The sequence below is a fragment of the Chionomys nivalis genome, chromosome 2 (genome assembly GCF_950005125.1).
Source record: "Chionomys nivalis chromosome 2, mChiNiv1.1, whole genome shotgun sequence".
Classification (NCBI taxonomy): domain Eukaryota; kingdom Metazoa; phylum Chordata; class Mammalia; order Rodentia; family Cricetidae; genus Chionomys; species Chionomys nivalis.
Genome location: NC_080087.1, coordinates 121,642,545 through 121,662,642, shown reverse-complemented (window position 1 = coordinate 121,662,642; position 20,098 = coordinate 121,642,545). Strand labels below are relative to the sequence as shown.

At 45.3% G+C, this 20,098-nt stretch overlaps 3 protein-coding genes across 6 annotated transcripts in view; all 3 read left to right on the top strand.

Annotated features, from left to right (window-relative positions):
* The window catches only part of Ttll4 (tubulin tyrosine ligase like 4), a 45,548-nt gene extending 38,704 nt beyond the window's left edge, over nucleotides 1-6,844 (top strand). For 3 of the 4 annotated variants that reach the window (XM_057759287.1, XM_057759308.1, XM_057759280.1), the window contains 4 exons: nucleotides 169-379; nucleotides 494-591; nucleotides 1,141-1,226; nucleotides 1,613-6,844. In XM_057759287.1, the coding sequence (XP_057615270.1) occupies nucleotides 169-379; nucleotides 494-591; nucleotides 1,141-1,226; nucleotides 1,613-1,871 (654 nt within the window). In that variant the 3' untranslated portion in view covers nucleotides 1,872-6,844. The remainder of the gene's footprint in view (nucleotides 1-168; nucleotides 380-493; nucleotides 592-1,140; nucleotides 1,227-1,612) is intronic. The other variant, XM_057759298.1, reaches the window with a different exon arrangement.
* Nucleotides 6,845-16,336: 9,492 nt separating this feature from the next.
* LOC130864953 (sterol 26-hydroxylase, mitochondrial) overlaps nucleotides 16,337-20,098 on the top strand; it is a 28,038-nt gene continuing 24,276 nt past the window's right edge. The window contains exon 1 of the mRNA XM_057755828.1: nucleotides 16,337-17,046. Within this exon, the coding sequence (XP_057611811.1) occupies nucleotides 16,789-17,046 (258 nt within the window). The 5' untranslated portion in view covers nucleotides 16,337-16,788. The remainder of the gene's footprint in view (nucleotides 17,047-20,098) is intronic.
* The window catches only part of Wnt6 (Wnt family member 6), a 72,280-nt gene continuing 69,119 nt past the window's right edge, over nucleotides 16,938-20,098 (top strand). Inside the window, exon 1 of the mRNA XM_057755860.1 lies at nucleotides 16,938-17,046. The gene's annotated coding sequence lies outside the window, so the exon portion shown is untranslated. The remainder of the gene's footprint in view (nucleotides 17,047-20,098) is intronic.

Sequence of the window (20,098 nt, the reverse complement as noted above, 5' to 3'; positions counted from 1 at the left end):
GCAAAGATCTGGCACACCTCAGATCAGGCAGCTGTGGGAGTTCCGTGGGAGTTCCTAGGGAGCCCTGGAGCCCTAGAGCCCTAAAGCTCTGTTCCTGACCCCAGCTGCTTATTTCAGTGTCTGGCTCACGCTGTCACATTGCCCTTCTTCCTGTTCCTTGGGCCATAGGACTTCTATGCATCTGTGCTGGATGTCTTGACACCAGATGATGTTCGGGTTCTGGTTGAGATGGAAGATGAGTTTTCTCGTCGTGGTCAATTTGAAAGAATTTTTCCTTCTCGAATCTCTTCTCGTTATCTTCGTTTTTTTGAGCAGCCACGATATTTCAACATTCTCACCACCCAGTGGGAACAGAAGTACCATGGAAACAAGATCAAAGGTAATATACCTTTCTGACCCATGGGAGGCCATATTTATTAGGAAATTAAATCTCATTAGGCCAAGAAATAGGTTTCTTTGGAAAGGAGGTAAGCAATAGATTCTTCTCTTTTAGTCCCAACCTCTGCTCATGTTGTCCTAGGAGTAGACCTGCTCCGGACTTGGTGCTACAAAGGCTTCCACACGGGGATCGTCTCTGACTCAGCTCCACTGGTGAGTGTACCAGTGTAGGGTGTAGCTTCTTCTCAAGCTCCTAAATGCATTATGATTGGCTTGTGGATATGTGGGTACCCACCCTCCCACCCTCCCTCTTAGGCCCCGTCTCTTTGTCTCCTTTTAAGGATATAGTTATTTGCAAAATGCACCAGGTGCCTGTCTTTGAAGGATCAAAAAAGTCAGCTATAGCCTTAACTTTCTGTCTCTTTTGGGAGAGAACCAAGAGTTATCCACATGGGCTCATGATGTAGGGTAGGGCAGGTGGAGCCCTGTGTTTACAGAGTGACAGAGCTGAACAAGAACCCTAAGATCTGCCAGGCGGTGGTAGCACATGCCACATGCCTTTAATCCTAGCACTTGGGAGGCAGAGGCAGGTGCAGTTCTTTATGAGTTCAAGGCCAGCCTGGTCTGCAGAGCTAGTTCCAGAACAGGCTCTAAAATGCTATAGAGAAACCCTGTCTTTAACGAAACAAAACAACTCTAAGATCTTGAGCATTCCTTCTTGGACTGAACTCAACTGACTCTCATTGCTGTCTTTGTTCCTAGTGGTCTCTGCCAACATCACTCATGACTGCCTCAAAGGGTGATGGGGCATCAAGTGCCAGCAGCAAATCAGAACGCATCAAGTCAAGGTGAGTGCTACTTCAACAAGGGAAGCCTATTGAATTGGGGGGTTAGAGTTTCTTTCCTCTTTTCCCCAGACCATGGCAGTGAAAGGATTCTCCACCTAGGGGCTAGTAGGAGTGTCAGAATATACTGCCACGCTGTTTTCTTCCTGGTGACTTGTGGGATGCTCAACAGAGACCCAACTGCAGAAGCACACTTTTCAGCTATACCCTTGTAGGAAGTCCTGGTCTCTTACCCTTTCCTCCAATTGGCCCTTGCACTTGAGATCTCACTGCCACAGTAATAAAATGTATTTTATGGCTATTAACATATCCATAACATTATGGGGGCTTGCCTTGGACTTGGGCATAAATTACATGTTAGACAGCGTCAGCAATGTTTTTTCCTTCAGAAAGCAAAGCTGCTCTGACGGAAACATGTCATCCTCTGAAGATGGGACAACATCTAAGCCCAAGAAGAGTCAAGCTGGCCTTTCCCGCATATCTAGGAAGACTTCATCCTCAAAGAACAATGAGGGCACCAGCAAACAGCCCAACCACTCTACCCAGGTGTTACCTGTACTCAAGTACTCTGGGCAGAATTCCAGACTTTCTGCTTCCTCTGCTTCCCAGTCAGCCAGTGACTCCCTCCTGACTGCTGTGAGCCCATGACTGGTCTCCTGGTGGGAGCACTCAGCTACCTCAAGGGAACCGACCTGCTGACCAGCCTGAGCCTCTCTCCCCCTCCACTTTGCCCCTCATCAGAGTATTTTTTGAAGTGGTTCTATTGTAGATATGGGCATCTGGAGGGCTGGAGGGGTAGTGGTGATGGGGAGAAGGTGAAGAAGGTTCATCCTCTGTCACCTCACTTCCTGCCTGGCGCCTCATATCTCAGTAGAGATGCCAGTGATGGCCAAGCAGCCTTATAAAGCAGGGTTTGGTTTCTACTATGAGAGCCATGTGTGATTTATTTGAGATCCTCGTGCAGGGCTTGAGTGTTGCTCACGAGGAGAAAACGTGCTAAACAGAAGTCTCTTGTTCTGTAATTGAGAAGGATCCCTTGAAGGTCTTGATTTCCTTAGATCTTTTGTTCCCTACACATCTTTGTCTTGAAGAGCCATTTTTAGAAACTCCCAGTCTTCAAAGACAAGCAGGGGAAACCATGACAGGCTGCACCCATTTCTTGGCATTCTGGTCTTGGGGTGACCTCCATAACATATCTTCAGTTAAGGTTCCACCCAGTCAGTAGCCCTCTATCTTCTGCAACTCTCACAGGGCTGCAGAGAAGGATCCTAGATGATTTAGTCGTGATCATGTAGAGCAGGATGGAGCGAGCTGCTTTCTTCTCAGCACAGCAACTCTTCTAGTCAGTATTGCTTTGAGCAGGGTTTGGTGCCTTGGCAGGCAGGTTTTAGCACAATCATTTTTGTGGACAGACTTCTCATCTCTGACAGTTAATATTCAGCTAAATCTACCTCCCTTCTGGACTCAGTAAACACTGAGCATCAAATAAACACTGCCTGAGTGAACTGTGCATACAACTCTCCAAGGACACTGGCCTCTGTTCTCCCCACTGTGGGCAAGTAGAGTCCAGGGAAGCCCAAGGTGGGAAGAGTTTCACTAAACTATGGTCTTCCTTAGCCTAGCACTCCTCCTCCCTGGGACCTACACTCTCTAGTTTTTCTAGCAGTGGAACACATTGGAAGCCCATCAACTCAGTCTCACCCTTTTTGAGTTTTGGAAAGAGGGAAACTTCTTTCTTCATGGGTCCTGGAGTCCTGTAGACAATTGGCACGGAACCTGGAAAGGTAAGAGATACCTGACTGGGTTCAAAGTTACAGAGTAGGTAGAAGTGTGTTGACAGTTGTGAAGAGAGCTGGATAGCAAAGTCCTCAGCAGTACTTTCTGTTCAATGATAAAGACTGCAAAATCAGTCCACAGTGGGAGGGAGAGTTCTGGAAAGTCTGATATCAATAGCCAACACCCTCTTGTTCTCCTGGTTACAGTATTCTAGTGTACACGTGACAAAGAGAAAGCAGAGGACTGTGCCTAATGCATGTCTCTGGGCAGAGGCCTGATTGGACCAGTTTATTCCTTGAAAGTGAACTTTCCTTGGTTCCCATTAACAGTCAGTGTCCAACCCCACAACTGCATGGAAGGACCAGCATTGCAGCCGACTGGGGTCCACCAGGGGGAGGGACTTGGGGACCTCCTGATGAGACAGCAGTACACTGGCAGTTTCTGTTTTGTGTTCTGAGGGATGGCCTCACTTTGTGACCCAGGCTTGCCTCACAAATGCTAGGATAGTCTATGCATTGTTGTGCCCAGCCACACACTGTATTGAATCTTCTTTACATTTGAAGGTCTATGTGTCTGTTTTGCTAGTGGGAGAAAAAGTGGAGTTTATGTATCGCCTTACCTTTCTTTCTCAAGAGAGTAAAATCTTGGTAAATTATTTCACTGCATATTTTAGCACATTCAGTTGAATTGAGGGAGTTTTAAAAAGTAATAGTTTTTGAGAGTTTTAAATTTGGAAGTGTAGTTGAAAACTTCAGAATTATCAGAATGCATCAGTTGTTTTCCCAAGTTAAGAACTTAACCAGCCTCTGGAAGAACAGAAGCAAATGCTCCTGAGTCAAGGAATGAAATAGTCTTTTTCATTGTAGTGTGAATGTGAGACCTACCCTGCAGGGTTGTGAAAAATCTAAGCAAACAAAAGGACCGAGAATTATTCTGTGCAAGAAATGTAAAAATCTCTCCTTGAAATGGCATGGTGGCTCATGCCCTTAATCTCAGCACACTGGAAGCAAAGGCAGACCAGTAAAGCTCTTCCTTGAAGGAAGGGGCACAGCTACAGAGATATCTAGAAGAGACCCTCACTGCTCTTCACCTAGCTCATCAAAGCAGTTTTCATCGTCACTCCCATGGGAGTCTCTTGGCCGGTTTAATCTACAGCATGCAAGTGTCCCAGGGAGGGGAACATTAAGCATCCTGAATATGTGTGTGAATTGGTAATTTGGTTATCCCAAGCACCTTGATTGACAAAGAATAATAAGAGTGACTGAGTACCTAGTGTCTAAGACAAACAGCACAGAAGATTCTGAGTCAAGCAGGAACCAGAGGATTGCTGCGTGGACCTAGCAACGGTGTTGGGATGGTGTCACTTCAGGTCCATTCTCAAGATGAAAGTGACTGACCATCACCACAGCCAAAGAACATTCGGTGGTTTCTACAGCAGCTCAGCACTGCTGTAATCCACACACAGCGGTTTCCATGTCCTGCAGCAGAATTCGTTACCTGGAATGAGGTGATGAGCCCTGCTAGGGAGTGTCCCCTGTTGGCTTCTCGTTAATGCTGAAGGCTCCCTCTGATTACTGCTTGTTTAGTTTGCTTTGGGCCTGGAAACAGTGACTTTCAGAGGGCTGTATTTTGTCACTTGGGATTTTGATCCAGCCTCTCCAGCAACGCTTAGCCTTGAACATTCCTCTAATACCTGGGGACCTGTGTGGACTCATTGGACCTCCCTCCGTCAGCTTCAGATAGGGGGAGCAGCAAACAGTCTTAGGTCGGTCTTAGTGGGTTTCTTATGGAGAGATCACAGCAGGTTGGCAGCAGTGTGGCATTCTAAGACCCATTTGTGCCTTAGCCAACAGATGTGCAGAGATTGGGAATACCACCGAAGTCAACATTTGAAATGTCTATCTTCTGAATTTCAGTTTAGTTACCAGGTATATCAATCTCTTGGATGTAGTTATGGGGATTAAATTGGGTTTAAGACATCTAAAGAAAAAATGCCTCACATTGTAGATTTCAAATAAACCCTAAAATATCAGTGATCATCAAGCCATATCCTTGGAGTTGCAGCAGCAGCACCAGGGGTTTCGGGGCAGAGCTGTGACAGCACAGCAAATGTTCTCAGGCCTGTGTGGCTGTGTCCGACAGTCGGTGCTTCTAGACAGTACACAACTGTTCAACATTGCATTGTATTGAGTATGATAATAATCTAGACACCATTTGAAGTCCACCAGAGATGTGCGCAGGTTAAATGTGGCAAATGGTACTCCATTTTCCTAAGGGATTGAAACATCTGTGTGCTTTGATACTGGGAGGTCCTAGAACCAACCCCCACATGGACTGGAGAACTTGCTTTGATTCTGCCCATGGGAGATGAGAGCTGTGGATTTGACCAAGATAATTAGCTTGAAAGTTTAGAGCCCTATCAGCTGCCAGGGGCACAAGTAAAACTTACACTGATAGGCTCAAATACTGAAATGCCCCTGCCTGGAAATGCAGTCATCGGTAGAAATGCTTGTATTGTTGGCAAGGATGCACAGGTTCATTGATTGCCAGCTTGGTTGTTTAGAAAGAACAGCCCATGTGGTGAGAAAAGAATAGATGAGCACATCTGTTCAATATATAGAGTTTAGACATCAGAGGAGAAACTGGGATCCGTGAGAGAAGTCAGAAACGGAGATGGGCATCATAGACAGCAGGGACTGCCTGGGGACTGCCTATAGATGCCTGGGGTTGGGGGATTGTAAAGAGCTACATTGGAATATTCTTTGTCTTAATTGTGGTTGTCATAACTTTATATAGTTGGCAGACATCAGAACTGTACAGTTGAAATGAGTAAATACATAAGTAAATAAAGTTGAAATTCTTTCCTTTAAATTTTTTTTTTTTTTTTTTTTAGTGCTGCATATCTAACCCAAGGTCTCAGACAGTGCTAGGGAAGTGCTCTACTGCTCAGCCATACTCCTTGGCCCAGAGCTGGTTAAGAGACAGCGCGCATGAGCGTACTCACACACACACTCACACACACTCCCATCTCATGAGGTATAGACATTAAAACCATGGTCACAAGGAAGTAACAGGAATACAGCTAAGATTGAAAGGTAGAGCTGTGACCAGTTGGAATGGGTAAAGCCATTGCAATTTGCATATGTGACATGTATGAGCATAAGATGTATTGATCACAAATCCTTGAAGTAATTTATAAAGACAGTATATCTACCTGTGACCCAAAGCATTGAGGGAAGCCAGACATAGGAAGACATAATATATACAGTTAACTGAAATTTGGATGGGAACTCAGCTGTGGGTGCCGAAAGTAGCAGTGGTTACCTTTATAACAATGATAAAGAAGGAACCTTGTGGGTTGATAACAATGCTACCTACAACATGGGTTTTGGTTTTGTGGATGGCGTGCTTGCTAAAACCTATTGAGTTGTGTATGTAAGACCTGTGCATCTGTAAACAGCATTTTATAAAATGAAATTGATGTGTTAAATTTTAGCATTTTAAGTGTACATTTCATTAGTATTCATAATATTGGACAACTTTCACTTCCCCTGGTTCTAGAATATTTTTCTACTTGAAAGCAAACTGTGCTCCTCCTTCACTCCCCTTTCTCCCTGCCCATAGTAATCACCAATCTTTCTCTTGTTGTAGGTTTACCCATTCTGGATGTTTTACAGAAATAGAATTGTGATCTTTTGTATCTGGCTTATCTGACTTAGCATGAGTTCAACGTTCACTTTGTCAAGCAAGGCAACACTTCATTCCTTTTATTACTAGTTTATTTGTGTTAGGAAATGATGGGTTTTGTTATGACATTTTCATCATATATATTTATCTCCCATGGCCCTCTGTTCCCCTTCTGGTCTCTTTCCTCTTCACTGATAGTTGCTGTATGTATGTGTGTGTGTGCTTTGAATAAAGACTACACTGAGTGAGAAAATGGTGTTTGTGGAAAGGGTTTATTTTTTTAAGAAAAAAAATACATTTATTTAATTTGTGTGTGTATACTTAAAGTGCAGATGCCTTCAGAGGCCCGAGAGATTGGATTCCTTTGGAGCTGGAGTTACAGGCAGTTCTGAGCCACCTGATGTGGGACTCGGGACCAGCTTGGGTTCTCTGCAACAGTTTTTAACCACTGGGCCATCCCTCCCATCTTTGGAGCTCGTTAGCCCAGGCTGGCCTTGAGTTTGAAGCAATCCTCCTGGCTTAATAAGTACTAGAATTACAAGTGTGTGCCACACCCAGCCTTGATTTTGTTTAACATCATGGTCTCCTGGTCCATCCATTTTCCTGCCGATGACGACACAGGTCCATTTTGTGTGGATGAGTAACATGCCACTGCGTGTCTGCTGAGGGGCTAGTCTGGCTGCGGTGACTGGCTCCGCTGTAACCCTCAGGATTCCTGTGGGTGTCTCCCCAGGAGGAGTATAGTTAGGTAGTTCTGCTTCCGCTGAGGAAGCGCCATACTTCTTTCCATAGTGACTGCACTTCATACATCCTACCCACAGCGTGTCATGCTCCTCTTCCCCACGTTTTCAATGGCATTTGTTGTCTTGATAGCCAGTCTGAGTGGGTGAAATGCAGTCTCGTCATAGTTTTTTAATTTGTATTTCTCTGATGGTTAAGAATGTTGAACAGTGTTTTTATGTATTTATTGGCCATTAGTAATTTTTTAAATTAAGTGTTAATGCAACTATTTGTAATTATTTTTGAGAACTGTCTGTTAGGTTTATTTGCCCATTGATTGGCTGACTGGGGATTGTTGGTAGTTAATTTAAAAAGTTCTTTTTGTATTCTAGATATTAATTTCATCACAAGTAAAGTTGGCAAAGACTCCATGCTCAATGTACTTTAGTGTTAGGAATTTTTTCTTCTAAAAAAATTTATTTAAACAATACCAGAAAGTATAAGGAAAATAAAATTTATATGATTTATCACCATTCTATGTATCCTCCTAATCGTGAGAGAGTTGCTGAAAGAGCTTTATGACTTGCTTTCATCTCTTAGTGAAACGTCAACATTTTATTTAATGAAGCTTGCTATTTCCAGTGTCTCTGCATCCATAGGTTCTTGACACTTTGACATGACGGGTAAGTGCGGGATGGACAGACACAGTGACACAAAAAGGCTGGGGTCGTGGTGTGAGCTGTGCTGGCACTAAGAGAGCACCAGGACTTACCACACTAGTGAAACCCAGCTTTTATATCTCTGCAGGGGAGTGGTCTCCAGCTGTAAACACCCAGAAGGAGGAAGCCATAGTTGCCGAAAACACACGATGAGTCATTCCTAAACACTAATTTTAGTGAATTCTTTTGTTTCAAGATAGGTAGCCTACCTGGGCATTGTGGTATACACCTATAATCCTATCAGAGGTAGAGACAGGAAGATCACAGCAAGTTCAAGGCCATTTTGGTCTACTAGAGAGTTTTAGGCTAACTAGGATTATAGGACCCTGACTCAAAAACAAAATACTCCAAGTCAAAAGATGGAAAACCTCATCCTTAAGTTGTAGAAGGTAGTAACTCCCAGTGAAAGACCCCGGTAGGGACCTTCCCTCAGGTGGAGACCCCCGGACCCAAAGACCAGGCCGAGACCACGGGTCGGATGCAAACTGCTAGAGGTTTATTAGGTAGACACAGGTACCTGCGGGCGGCAAAGTCTTTCAGAGGACTTGTGCGCCTGCAGACTGGGAGGAGGTCTTTTTATAGGAAAGAGGGCAGCAAAAGCAAGTTTTACAGAAGCAGAAGCGTGGTTATCGGAATGAGGCGGGGGGCATGAATGGTTTTTCCTCTCCCAGCATGGATGTCTGGCAGCAGACATCCTGTTCTTATAGATATCCTACTTTGTAGTCATCCCTGCTTTGTAGATGTCCTATCTTATAGATATCCTGTTTTCCTCTCACGAGAGCAGGCTAGCTGCTGATCCTGAGAATCTTTCAAGCAAACAGGACGTTCTCCCGGGAGCCTGCTAGCTGCGGGTTCTGAGGGAGGGGGTCTGTAGGGTCTTTCACCAGTGTCCTTTCCATCATGGGCTGAGCCATGGAGGATGCAATGGCTGGAGTATGGCATGTCATTTCTTGGCACTTGACCTGACTGTAGTAAGTGAGGGAAAGAAAGACAGACATGCAGTGACACGTACAGAAAAATTGGGGTCGTATCGACTACTGGCTCTGATAGAGACTACACCACAGCCGGGAAACAGCTTGTTAAGTACAGCACAGGGAGGAGTAAGACTGTAGATCTCTGCAGGGGAGCAGTCTCAGGTTTTAAACATTATTTCTCTTCAGAAATGGGATGCTACAGCAGAGAACAATAATAACAGTTATTTGCTTTCTAAAAATTGAGGCTCAGACATAGAATGAGGTATTTAGAGAGGAATAAGCCCCATAAACCGCTGAATTATTGACAGCCAGCTTTCCTTGCCCTGAAGCAGTGGTTCTCAACCTGTGTGTTGAACCCCCCTTAGAGGTTGCATATAAGATACCCTAAATATCAAATATTTACATTTCGATTCACAATAGTAGCAAAATTACAGCTATGAAGTAGCAGATTGGGGTCTCTACAACATGAAGAACTGTATTAAAGAGTCACAGCATTAGGAAGGTTGAGAACCACTGCACTAAAGAGTGGAAGAATCACCCTGGTAGTAGAGCTGGGGTCTGGAAAGAAAGTGCTCGCTGGGCAGTGGTGGCCCACGACTTTAATCCCAGCACTGGGGAGGCAGAAGCAGGCGGATCTGTGAGTGGGAGGCCAGCCTGGTCTACAGAGTGTGTTACAGGGCAGCGAAGGCTACATTGAGAAACCCTGTCTCAAAACAAACAAAAGTGCTCATAATCACAATAACTCTGTAGTGTGTCTGGCTTGAGTAAATAGTAACAAAAATAGCCTGATACTGACACAAAGAGAAACATGTAGCTCAATGGAACTGAATAGAAGACCTAGATGCTAACCCATGCACCTACTGAAACCCAAGGTTTTTAAAGGATGCCAGAAAGACGATTGGAAAGCAAACAGCCTCTCCAAAGGAAGATCTGTGCAATGAAAACGTTAAGACACTGAAAAAAAAATTGAAGACAGTAGAAGATGGAAATGTTAGGATTCAGGCCTTATGCTGGCCCCTGTCACTTGGGAGGATGCACTCAGGCAGTACCCTGGTCCGCCCAGGTCTTAAGGTCTTAAGGCTGCTACCTCACGTTTCCTAGTCCGTAGACAGATGCAAAAGGTCCCTTTAAGAGACAAGCTCTGCCCATGCCCATTCTCACGCTCTTCCCACTGTTATGAATAAAGAAGTAAGCTGCTCTCTGATCTCTCTCTCTCCTCTCTCTCTCCTCTCCCCCCTCCCTTTATCTCAACGAAACTCCCACTGCATGGCGTATTTGTCCCTCACCTGTCATGGGCTCATCTGCCATGGTTTAGACCCCACCTGCCAAGGTTCTTCTCGTGCAGAATCATATCAGGAAAGACCTTCCTGAAGGAACTCTGGCCAGCTTGATCATGACAAATATGGCTCTGGCAGGTGTTGCCCTTCTCCCCCATTCTCTCGGCCTTCCTAAAAGCCATTAGATTACATTCCTAAAGCTAACCACCAAGGACTATTCCCTTACATGACCACTTCCTCCTCCTGAGGCTGACAACCAAAGTTGTCAAATAATCAGAAGCCCACTTTGGTTCACCTAATTAACATATCCAATTAAAATTAAGCACCTCGTCCTAACATGGTTCCCCCTTTACCTTAATAAACCGCCATTTGCTTATGTGCCATGTCTGTCTCCTCTATCCAGAGGTAGCACTTTGTCTCCTTGGAACAAATATTCCTGTCCCCTTTCCCTTGTCTCCTTCTCCTTCCTCACCTCTATCTCCTTTACCACAGCACCCTAACCCATTCTAACACAGATCTCCCATTATTCTCTTAAAAATTATATCTGTGGGGCTGGAGAGATGGCTCAGAGGGTAAGAGCATTGCCTGCTCTTCCAAAGATCCTGAGTTCAATTCCAAGCAAACACATGGTGGCTCGCAACCATCTATAATGAGGTCTGGTGCCCTCTTCTGGCCTGCAGGCATACACACAGACAGAATATTGTATACACAATAAATAAATAAATATTTTTAAAAAAATTATATCTGTTGGGACTGGAGAGATGGCTCAGTGGTTAAGAACATTGGGTGTTCTTCCAGAGGACCCAGGTTCAATTCCCAGCACCTACATGGCAGCTGACAACTGTCTGTAACTCGAGTTCCAGTATATTCAACTCCCTCACATAGACATGCAGACCTCCCCCTAAAAAAAAATTTATACCTGCAAGGTCATTTGTTCCTGTTTTTCTGCCTGAGTAAGAATTTAACTTCTCCAATTAATAAATGATCTCTGGCCGGGCAGTGGTGGTGCACGCCTTTAATTCCAGCAATCGGGAGGCAGAGGCAGGCGGATCTCTGTGAGTTCGAGGCCTACAAGAGCTAGTTCCTGGACAGGCTCTAAAACTACAGCGAAACTCTGTCTCAAAAAAAAAAAAAAAAAAAAAAAGAAAGAAAAGATCTCTGTGAAAACAAGTGTGTGAGTGTGGTTTGTAAACCAGAGCTCAGGAGGAAGCCCCCCTGCATACCCTTCACTCCCACGCTTAAAGAACCGATAGAATTAACATAATGAAAATGACTATGACCTAAAGTGATCCACAAATTCCAGTGAAAACAAACCAAAAACATGTAAATCAGTGTGATAGACTACACAACCCAGAAGTAAAATCATGTGACATCATTTTCAAGAAAGTAGCCAAAGACATGTTTTGGAGAAAGTCAGTCTCTTCACCCAACAGTAGGGATAACCGAAGAGCTACATGAAGCAATGTGCTCTGCTGTCCAGAAATGGACAGGCTGGAGCGATGGCTGCGCAGGTTAGAAGACTTGCGGCTCTTGCAGGGGACCTATGTTGAAGGAGCTGTGGGCTGTGTTCCTGCCACCCCAGCTCATGGTCGCCTGGCTAGCTAATGCCCCAAAATAACGACACACAAACTGTATTCTTTTAAACACTGCTTGGCCCATTAGCTCTAGCCTTTACTGGCTAATTCTCATATCCCGATCAACCCATCTCTAATAATCTGTGTAGCATCAGTCTTACCAGGAAAGATTCAGCATGTCTGACCTGGCGGCTTGCTTCATCGCTTCTGGCTCTGAGAGGAGCTGCCCTGCATCTGAGCTCACTTCCTCTTCCTCCCAGCATTCTATTCTGTTTACTCCACCCACCTAAAGGCTGACCAATCAAATGGGCCAAGGCAGTTTCTTTATTAGCCAATGACCTTCCTCCATCAGACCTAGGTTCAGCTCCCAGCATCCACGTGGCAGAATAAATTTGGAGATCTGCTTCCTGAGTGCTGGGATTAAAGGCATCTGTCTTAGGGTTTTTACTGCTATGAAGAATACCATGACCAAAAGCAAGCCGGGCGATGGTGGCGCACGCCTTTAATCCCAGCACTCGGGAGGCAGAGGCAGGCGGATCTCTGTGAGTTCGAGACCAGCCTGGTCTACAGAGCTAGTTCCAGGACAGGCTCCAAAGCCACAGAGAAACCCTGTCTCGAAAAACCGAAAAAAAAAAAAAAGTACATGACCAAAAGCAACTTGGGGAAGACAGGGTTTATTTCACTCAAAGTTTCATATAATCGCTCATATCAAGAGCAGTGAGGGCAGGAACTCAGTCAGGACAAGAACCTGGAGGCAGGAGCTGATGCAGAGGCCGTGGACGGGTGCTGCCTACTGGTTTGCTCCCACTGGCTTGCTCAGCCTGCTTTTTCATAGCACCCAGGACTATTAGCTCAGGGGTGGCACTGCCCACAAAATACCTAGACCCTTCTCCTTCAATCACTAATTAAGAAAAGGTCCTACAGGCTTGCCACACCCACTCTTATGAAGGCCTCTTCTCAGTTGAGGCTCCTTCCACTCAGATGACTTTAGCTTGCGTCAGGTTGACATAAAACTAACCAGCACAACGTCTATGTTAACTGCAGCAGTAGTCACCAAGTTATTTACCAGACGGGTAAAGAAAACGTAGAAAATATACACAATGAAGCTCTACTCAGATAGTCTAAAGATGGTTGTAATTATGTCAGTATATGAGTGGAGCTAGAGTTGTGTTAAGCCAAATGCTTCAGATACAGAAAAACTTCACATAGTATCTCTCATTTGTTGAATTTAGAGCTAATAGGGACTAGGGAGATGGCTCAGTTAATAAAATGTTTGTTGCATAGCCTAGTGGTGGTGGTGGCGCGTGCGTGCCTTTAATCCCAACACTTGCGGGGTAGAGGAGGGTAGGCGTATCTCTGTGAGTTCCAGGACAGCCTGGTTTAAAGGGTGAGTTCCAGGACAGCCAGGTCTACACAGTGAAATCCTGTCTCAAAAAACCAAAAGAAAATAAATGCTTGTTGCACAACCATGGGGACCTTGAGTTTGATCCCTCTGCACTTAAACAGAAGGCTGGGCATAGTAGTGTGTGCCCTAGGGAGGCAGAGACAGGAAGATCCCCTGTGCTCGCTGGCCAGCCTGCCTAGCTTAATTGGTGAGTCCCAGGAAGATGTTCTGTCTTAAAAATCAAGGTTTGTGGCATTTGAAGAGAAAAGGCACACCAAGTTGCTGTGGTGGTTTGAATTAGGTTGATCGACCCCCACAGGCTCATACGTTTGAATGCCTGGTCCCCAGTTGGTGAAACTGTTTGAGAAGTATTAAGAGGTGGGGAAGTGTGTCACTGAGGGTGGGCTTTGATGTTTCAAAAGACTCCTATCCCAGTGTGTGCTCTGCCTCCTGTTTGTGGCCCCAGATACAATCTCTCACCTGCTGTTGCAGCTGCCTGTCACCCTGTCTTCACACCACCATCCTGGACTCTAACTCCCTGGAGCTATAAGCCCAACTCAGCTCTTCTATAAGAGTTTATAAAATTTAGCTATGGCTGGGTGGTGATGTCACACACCTTTAATCCCAGCACTTGGAAGGCAGAGGCAGGTGGATCTCTGAGTTCGAGGTCAGCCTGGTCTGCAGAAGTTTCAGGACAGCCAGGTCTACATTGAGAAACCCTGTCTCGAAAAACAAACAAACAAAAACAAACAAACAACAAAAACTTGGTTATGGTGTTTCATCATAGTAATAGAAAAGAACTAATACAGTTCCCTTCTGACCTCTACATACCCATCCATGAATGGGCACGTACACACATGAACACACACACATACAAAGTGTGTATGCACGTGTGTGTGTAATACATAAAAGAAGGGACTATTTGGGAAAAGGGGGACAAGGCAGGAAAGAGCAGGTGAGTGAGGGAAGTGAACTGGGCATGCTCAAGGATGTTCTCCCTTCAACATGTAATGAGCCTTTCCTGTATGAAGATGCATAAAATAATAAATAATAATAAAAAGTCCTTTTATTTCCTTGGAGAGAATACTATCTTGAGGATCATTTCCAGTGTTTTCCTTACTTGCTTTAGGCAATGAACCTCTTTTATTGTCTAGCTGTGCTTACAGCCTTGGCATTTCCTAAGGGTCAGCCTTCTGCAATGAGTTAAAAAGATGGACATTAGAGTAAATAAGAACTCCACATTTAGCCACGTTAGCTGTCAATCCAATTGTCTGAAATCAATATTCTGTTTCCTTCTTCTGGGTGGCTACAAAAAAAAAAAAAAAAAGAGCCTTCACAAGCTGTTAGGATCCACTTCACCATCCTTCTGACTTCTACAGTTGCTGGTAAAATCGTCTCTGATCCTGTGTTTACTTTTTATTTGCTTTGGGACAGGGTCTCATCTAGTTTGTGCTGGTCTCGAACTAGCAATGTAGCTGAGGAGGCCAGGGATAAGTGGAGGACTTCATCATACCAGGCGAGGGCTCTTCCACTGAAGTGTACCCCAGTCCCCATGTTTACTTGGCATTTGCATGTCATGCTTTTCATTAAAAAATGAACTGAGAACTATTAATTTTATTTTATGTGGGCTTCTTGCGCCTGCACATATGTGTGTGTACTATGTTCATGTCTGGCCCCCTTGGAAGTTGGGAGAGGGCAGCTGATCGCTGGAACTGGAGTTATTTAAGGATGGCTGTGAACCTCCACGTGGGTGATGGGAATCGAATCCGAGTTCTCTACAAAAGCTACAAGGGCTCTTAACTGCTGAGCCACAACGATAGCCTTGTGTTTTTAATTTTTTTTTTTGAAAACTACACTTCTAGCCAGTTGTGGTGGCACACGCTTTTAATCTCACCCCTCAGAGACAGAGGCAGGTGAGTCTCTGAGTTTGAGGGCAGCCTGGTCTACAGAGTGAGTTCCGGGACAGCTGGGGCTACACTGAGAAAATACACAGTATTCAGGAAGTACTCCTACTTCTTCTTGTAGCAAGTTTTCTGTCCCGTTTTATTCTTTTCACTCTATTAAAATAATGCTGAAACCAGGCCACATGCTGGGCAGTCTTTTTTAAATAAAAATTTAAGAATTTATTTATTTTTATTATATGTTGAGTGTTTTTTCCTGCGGCGCATGACTTGGATTCCTGGCACCAGCAGAAGGTTTTGGAAGGTTGTGAGCCACCGGAGTCGTCTGAGGAGCAGCCATCTATCCAGCCCCTCCTCCTTTTAAAAATTTCATTATTGCCGGGCAGTGGTGGTGCACGCCTTTAATCCCAGCACTCGGGAGGCAGAGGCAGGCAGATCTCTGTGAGTCCGAGACCAGCCTGGTCTACAAGAGCTAGTTCCAGGACAGGCTCCAAAGCCACAGAGAAACCCTGTCTCGAAAAACCAAAATAAATAAATAAATAAATAAATAAATAAATAAATAAATAAATAAAAAAAAATTTCATTATTATTATTACTATTAGTTTTGGTTTTTTGAGACAGAGTCTCACTATGTAGTTCTGGCTGACTTGGAACTCACTATGTAGACCAGGTTGGCCTGGAACTCACAGAAATCCACCTGCTTCTGCCCTCTGAGTGCTGGGATTAAACGGGTGTTCCACCACACTTGGTTTATAAAAGATCTTTAATCCCAACACTCTGGAGGTTGGGGTAGGAAAGTGGAAATTGAACCCAGCCTGGCCTACACGATAAGATTGTGTCTTAAAAAACAAAAACAAAAAACAAAACAAAAGAAAAAAACGGGGAAATGAAAACTCAGGAAAACGAAAATAAAATCAAATCTCTAAATCTGTTCTCAACCTGACGGTTGGAAAATCCTGCCTTAGCACAGTTGGGGTAAGAAGGTATGTGTGGTGGTAGTGGCGATAGAGGCACTGTGTTTTTAAAACACCACTAATAACCGCAATTTTCTGTTTTCCTCCTCCCTGGGCTCACATGACCTTGGCAGCTGGCCCGCTTTAACTCGCCCAGCTCCACACACAGCCTCAGCCTCCGGGGAACAGCAGTGCGGTACAGGGCCATCTGGAAAAGTGAGGGGCACCAGAGATGGTCCTTTGCGGGCCAAGCAAAGGCGGGTCTTGCTGGGTGGGGCCTGAGGGTCTTGGAAGGTGGCCTCTGTGCTCCAGCTCAGTTAATAGCCAACCAAGTTCCTAGGAATCCGTGGAGGAGGAAGCTGCTAACGCCAGAGAGCTTTGGGCTTCTCGCTGGGTAACACTGCCAACTTCTGGCACTTGTGCGTTCGATAGTTCCTGATTGGAAAGGGTTATGAAAAGAACTGACTGACCTTCTATCGACCGGCTCCCGGGTCGCCTCTGCCTTTAAAGCCTCCCGCACCCAAGAGCCTGGGGTTCTGTTTCTGGTTGGGGTACCACCCAGTCTCTGGATCCAAACTCTTGGCTTCGCAGGCACGATCCATGGCTGCGTTGAGCTGCACAAGGCTGAGGTGGGCGCTCCTGGGCACGCGTGTGGTGGGCCGTGGCCTCTGTCCACAGGGGGCCAGAGCCAAGGCTGCAATCCCGGCAGCTCTCCAGGCAGAGACTGTGGAGGGTCCTGGAGGAGGTCAGGACCCGCGGCGGCTGCGTAGTCTGGAGGAGCTTCCCGGACCCGGACCGCTACGCTTTTTATTTCAGCTATTCCTCCGAGGCTATATCCTGCGTTTGCACGAACTCCAGGTAACCCGGCAGCGTCAGAGCCACCTGGGGCTGGGCACCGGGATAGAGAAACTGGATGTGGGAGAGAAGTGGGAACTTAGGTCGCCAGAGTCTGAGGCTCCTGCCATAAACTGGAAGGGTGTGCAAGGTGCAGACAGACCCTTTGAGTTAAAACAGGCAATGAGAGTCGCTAGCGGTGTGACAGACACAAGTTGGGAGAGGAAGGGGTTGTGTTGGGCGAGAATGGCTCTAAATCGCTATAAATTCAAGGCCTGCCAGTCTACATAGCTAATCCAGGGGAGAGGGGAGGGAAGGAGGCAGGGGGTGATGGTGATGAGAATAAACCATTCCCTGCACACTTCTAAACCAAGAAACAAAAGGGCTGAAAAGTTCTCGATTGATTTCAGCTTCTAGAAATTGAGACGCCTGGGGAATGCCTCTGGGCTGGGGACTGAAGCTTTCTCAGAGGGATTTGCACAGGAAGTAATTCTAGCTGGCTTTACAGAAGACTGAGGGAGCAGCACCTTGAATTAATGGAGTTTTGTTCGTTTTTGTTTTGTTAAGACAGTGTTTCCTTATATAGCCTAGGTTGGCTATAACTCTTCTGCCTCAGCCTCCTGAGAGCTGGAATTATGTATGTGCACCCTCATGCCTGTTTTGGTTAAGGTTTCTATTGCTGCAATGAAACACCATGGCCAAATCACAAGTTGGGGAGGAAAGGGTTTATTTGGCTTACACTTCCACATTGCTGTTCATCACCAAGGGAAGTCAGAACAGGAACTCAACCAGGGCAGGATCCCAGAAGGAGGAGCTGATACTGAGGCCGTGGAAGATGCTGCTTGCTGGCTTGCGTGCCCTGGCTTGCTCAGCCTGCTTTCTTGGGAAGGGCCCCACCTATCATGGGCTGGGTCCTCCCTTCCTCCTAACTGAGAAAATGCCTTACAGCTGGGTCTCATGGAGGCATTTCTTCAACTGAGGCTCCTTGATCTCCGATGACTCTAGCTTGTGTCAAGTTGACACACAAGACCAGCCAGGACAATGCAATATATACATATATATGTTAAATATATATTAAAGATTTACTTTAAGATTTATTTTTATTTCTGGGTATGTGTTTTTGAGTGTGTCTGTCTGTCAGCAGAAGAGGATCCCTTGGAATTGGGGTTACAGGTAGCTAGTTTACAGTTACTGGGGATGAGTCTCAGGTCCTGGAAGAGCAGCAAAGGAACTGACCTGCTGTGCCTTCCCTCTAGCCCTGTGAATGGTCTTTTAAAAGAGTCCAGAGAGCTGCAGTTTTTATTTGTTTGTTTTGTTTTCAAGACAGGATTTCTTTAGAGTTTTGGAGTCTGTCCTGGAACTCACTTGGTAGACCAGGCTGGCCTTGAACTCACAGAGATCCAACTGTCTCTGCTTCCCGAGTGCTGGGATTAAAGGCATGTGCCACCACCGCCCGACTGAGGGCCGCAGTTTTAGGAAAACTCTATACAGTGATCGTTTGGATCTGAGCTGTCCCATGAGAAATATAATCAATCTTTGCTGCATGTGCTTGTGGCTGGTGTGACAAAAGGGGTGTTGTACGTCCGTAAAACCCACTGACAGCAGTACTGAGGAAGGTTGTGTTTCTGCAACTTGCTTTGTGTCTGTTAGAATTGGTTCCTCTTCAAACTGTCTCTGCTGAGATGGAAAACTCCTATAGTTGCATGTCCTTTGGGTGTACTCCCAAATCTTCATCTGTTTTGTTTAACTCTAACACAATGCTGAAGAATGAACAAGTCATAAAGAAAAAAAGTATATTTTGTTCACATCTTTGGAAACTGAAAGTCCAAATAGGTGGCTCTGATTAGCCAGCCTCTGATGAAGGTCTTGTTACTGTATGTATCATGATGAGTGACATCGCATGACAGGCGCTTGCTTGTGATGTTCAAGAGAGAGGTCGTACAGTAAGAAAGGAGGCGAGAGTATGGGAAGAGACCAGCCTTGCTTTTCTTTTTCGTTTTCCTCTGACACCTTCCTTTCATTTTCTTTGTTAAATTGTTTTTATTGAGCTAAACCTTTTTCTCCACTCCTCTCTCTTCCTCCCCTCCCCTTCTACCCTCTCCCATGACCTCCATGCTCACAATTTACTCAGGAGACTTTGTCCTTTTCTCCTTCCTATGTAGATCCATGTAAGTCTCTCTTAGGGTCCTGTAGTAGGAGCTGCGGGCCTGCTTTTCGTCCTGCCCGGCTCCTGCACGGCTAGCTTTACACCAGAAATAATTACACGGAAACTGTATTCTTTTAAACACTGCTTGGCCCATTAGCTCTAGCCCTTACTGGCTAATTCTCATATCCCGATCAACCCATCTCTAATAATCTGTGTAGCATCAGTCTTACCAGGAAAGATTCAGCATGTCTGACCTGGTGGCTTGCTTCATCGCTTCTGGCTCTGAGAGGAGCTGCCCTGCATCTGAGCTCACTTCCTCTTCCTCCCAGCATTCTGTTCTGTCTATCCACCCACCTAAGGGATGGCCTATCAAATGGGCCAAGGCAGTTTGTTTATTGACAAATGACCTTCCTCCATCAGGGTCCTCTTTGTTGTCTAAGTTCTATGGAGTTGTGGATTGTACACTGATTTTTCTCTTTGCTTTATGTCTAAAAGCCACTTATGAGTGAGTACATGTGATATTTGTCGTTCTGGGTCTGGGTTACCTCACTCAATATGATGTTTTCTAGATCCATCCATTTGCTGGCAAATTTCAAGATGTCATTATTTTTTTCTGATGTGTAGTACACCATTGTGTAAATGTACCACATTTTCTTTATCCATTCTTCAGTCGAGGGGCATTTAGGTTGTTTCCAGGTTCTGGCTACAACAAACAAAGCTGCTATGAACATAGCTGAGCACATGCCCTTGTGGCACGATTGAGCATCCTTTGGATATATACCCAAAAGTGGTATTACTGGGTCTTGAGGGAGATTGTTTCCAAGTTTTCTGAGAAATCACCATACTGATTTCCAAAGCCAGCCTTGCTTTTTTATAACAACCTGTTTTTGTAGGAATGAAATCACCCTTGGGAGTCTAGGGTAGTTATAA